At 62.3% G+C, this 2,962-nt stretch overlaps 1 protein-coding gene across 1 annotated transcript in view; it reads left to right on the forward strand.

Moving 5' to 3' along the window:
• LOC119305246 (cation/H(+) antiporter 28-like) overlaps nt 1–2,469 on the forward strand; it is a 2,909-nt gene extending 440 nt beyond the window's left edge. The window contains exon 2 of the mRNA XM_037581817.1: nt 83–2,469. Within this exon, the coding sequence (XP_037437714.1) occupies nt 83–2,395 (2,313 nt within the window). The 3' untranslated portion in view covers nt 2,396–2,469. The remainder of the gene's footprint in view (nt 1–82) is intronic.
• Nucleotides 2,470–2,962: the final 493 nt, after the last annotated feature.

The following is a 2,962-nucleotide window of genomic DNA, read 5'->3' on the forward strand; positions in this document are numbered from 1 at the left end:
CTCTCTCTTTCTCTCTCTGTTGGTGATCGCCATTGACGTTCCTTCCCTGTCCTGTCGTCAATGGCGATTGCGGCAATGGCAGCTGGGCATCATCCTCGCGCAGTTCCGCGTCCTCTCCATCACCAACGCCATCAACCTGGTGTTCGGCAAGATCGGCGGCTTCATCTTCGCGCCATACCTCTTCGCGCTCGGCGTCGAGATGGACCCCTTCTCGCTCCTCGACACCCCCGCCGCCGACGCCGTCATCGCCTACGCCGGCATCGCCTCCACCTGCGTCCTCGTCACGCTCTGCCACGGCGCCATCACCTCCACCTCTCGTACCCACACCGGCATCGTCCACGAGCGCTCCCTCCGCGCCTTCCTCGGCCTCGCCGCCGCTCTCGCCAACACCGCCTCCCCCGTCCTCACCCGCCTCGCCACCGACCTCAAGATCGCCAAGACCAACGTCGGCCGCCTCGCCGTCGGTGCCGGCATCACCTCCGACATGGTCACCACCCTACTCATCGCGCTCGGCAGCATGGTGTGGCGCGACAGCGACGCCGACGCCGCCGCGCCCTTCGCGCAGCCCGCGCTCACGGCGTCCGTCCTCGCGGTCGTCGTCATGTCCGCCTTCATGTCCCGGGCCATGGCCGACTGGGTGGACGGCCGCAACCCCGAGGGCCGGCGCATGCGCGGCTTCGACCTTTCCCTCGTCGCGCTCGTGGCCGCCACGCTCTGCTGGTTCATCTCCGTGCTCCGCCTCGACATCAACATGGCCGCCTTCCTCGTCGGCCTCGCGTTCCCCAGTGACGGCCGGGTGTCGCGGTTGCTCGTCAGCAAGATCAACTTCGTGCTCTCCTCCTTCGTGCTGCCGCTCTACGTCGCCCATGTCTGCCTCTCGCTCCGGCAAACCACCGATGACATCGAGGTCGCGGGCCTCAAGCCCGACGAGGGCCTCCGCGCCTATGTCATGCAGCTGCCCTTCCCATGGTGGAAGGTCTTCTTGGCCACCTCCATGGGCACGCTCGGCAAGCTCGTCGGCTGCACCGGCGTCGGCCTGCTCCGGGGCCTCGGCTGGCTCGAGGCGCTCGCGCTCGGCATGCTGCTCAACGTCAAGGGCTACTTCCACATCTACTGTGCGCTCGCCGCCTTCGAGGCCGGCATCATCACCGACAAGTCCTTCATGGCCATCATCTTCGTGGTGGCGCTCAACGTCGCCGTCACGCCCATGGTAGGGATGGGGATCGCGTCCTGGGCACGCCGGAGCGTGCAGTGGCGCCTCATGGGCCTCCAGCACCACGACCCGTCCACCGAGCTGCGCCTCGTCGCCGGCCTCCGCGGCCCGCAGGAAGTGCCGACCCTCGCGTTCCTCATGGAGTCGCTCCGGTGGGGCGCCGGCAACGGCGAGATCGCGTGCTACGCCGTGGACATGGTGCAGCTGACGGACCAGACGGCGTCTTCAATCGTGAAAAGCGGTGGGTTGGACGGCGTGACGGTAGTGGACGAGGAGGTGGCGGAGATGCGGAAGCTCATCGGCGAGGCGCTAGACGCGTACCAGGCGGAGTGCGGTGGCGTGGGCGGCAAGGTGAAGGTGCGCCGGCTGCTGGCGCTGTCGTCGTTCCCGGACATGCACAGCGACCTGTGCATCTGCGCCGAGGACGCCATGGCGGCGCTCATCCTAGTGCCGTTCCACAAGACACAGTGCCTGGACGGCACCATGGACGGCGGACACTTCGGGTTCCGGCTGGTGAACCAAAAGGTGCTGCAGCTAGCGCCATGCTCGGTGGGGATCATCGTGGACCGCGGCCTCGGCAAGCAGCAGCGTCCAGACAGCACGGCGCAGGCGTCGGTGGTGGTGGTGTTCATCGGCGGCGCGGACGACCGGGAGGCGCTGACACTGGCGTCGTTCATGTGCAAGCGGCAGGCTTCGGTGCGGCTGACGGCGCTACGGGTGGTGCAGAACGCGATGGCGCAGGCGCGGGCTAAGGCGCGTACGAGCCTCTTCGAGTCCAAGAGCAAGCGGCATATGCCTCTGGCGGCGGCGACGACGACGGGGCAGGAGGAGCTGCAGGCGCAGGCGGACGACAAGTTCTTCGCCGAGTTCTACCGGAAGCACGTCGCCGGCAACAAGTCCGTCGGGTACCTGGAGAAGCACGTGGCGGACGGGGCGGAGCTGGTGGCGGTGCTGCGGGGAATGCAGGGGGACTACCGGCTTTTCGTGGTGGGCAAGGGAAGGGACCGCAACTCGGTGCTCACCGAGGGGCTGGATGAGTGGGCGGAGTGCCTGGAGCTCGGGCCCGTCGGCGACATCCTAGCCTCGTCGGACTTCTCGACGACGGCGTCCGTGCTCATCGTGCAGCAGTACGACGCCAAGAAGCACTACAAGGTCATCGATGAGGAGTTCATGCCCTTGTAATGCAATCCATTTCCTTGTTTCGTTATTCCACCTCCATAGTTATATTTCTGTAACAATTTCTACGAAGCAGTTGTTCCGGATGTATTATTGTTGTATAGTAAGTGTACATTTTAATGTGGGTAGCCTTTTACTCTTCAAAACGACCAAAAGAAAAAAAAATCCCTTGTTAATTAGGGTAATCCAAGGGAGAACCGAGATATATAAGAATACCAAAGCATGTTATCTCTTTTGAGGGACCAAAGTCTATCTCGCCAATGGTATGGCCAACAAAATAGAGACATGTGAACCAGCGAACCAACCTGTGATTGGATGGTTAGAGGGACAGTGGTATTCTCAGCCCACCAGGGTTTAAGTCCTGATGCTTGCATTATTCTTCCCGTCGACGACGAGGCGCCTACGGTGACTTTGTAAATCTCAAGATGATATGAAGGCTCGGTCTTTTGAAGGTGCTCATAGGGATAGAGTGTGCGTGTGTACGTTAATAGGGGTGAGTGTATGCGTGTATGTATGAGTGCTTGCGTCTTCGCTGTGTTCAAACAAAGACATGCGAAACAAACACACACAAAT

The sequence above is a fragment of the Triticum dicoccoides genome, chromosome 5B (assembly GCF_002162155.2).
Source record: "Triticum dicoccoides isolate Atlit2015 ecotype Zavitan chromosome 5B, WEW_v2.0, whole genome shotgun sequence".
Classification (NCBI taxonomy): domain Eukaryota; kingdom Viridiplantae; phylum Streptophyta; class Magnoliopsida; order Poales; family Poaceae; genus Triticum; species Triticum dicoccoides.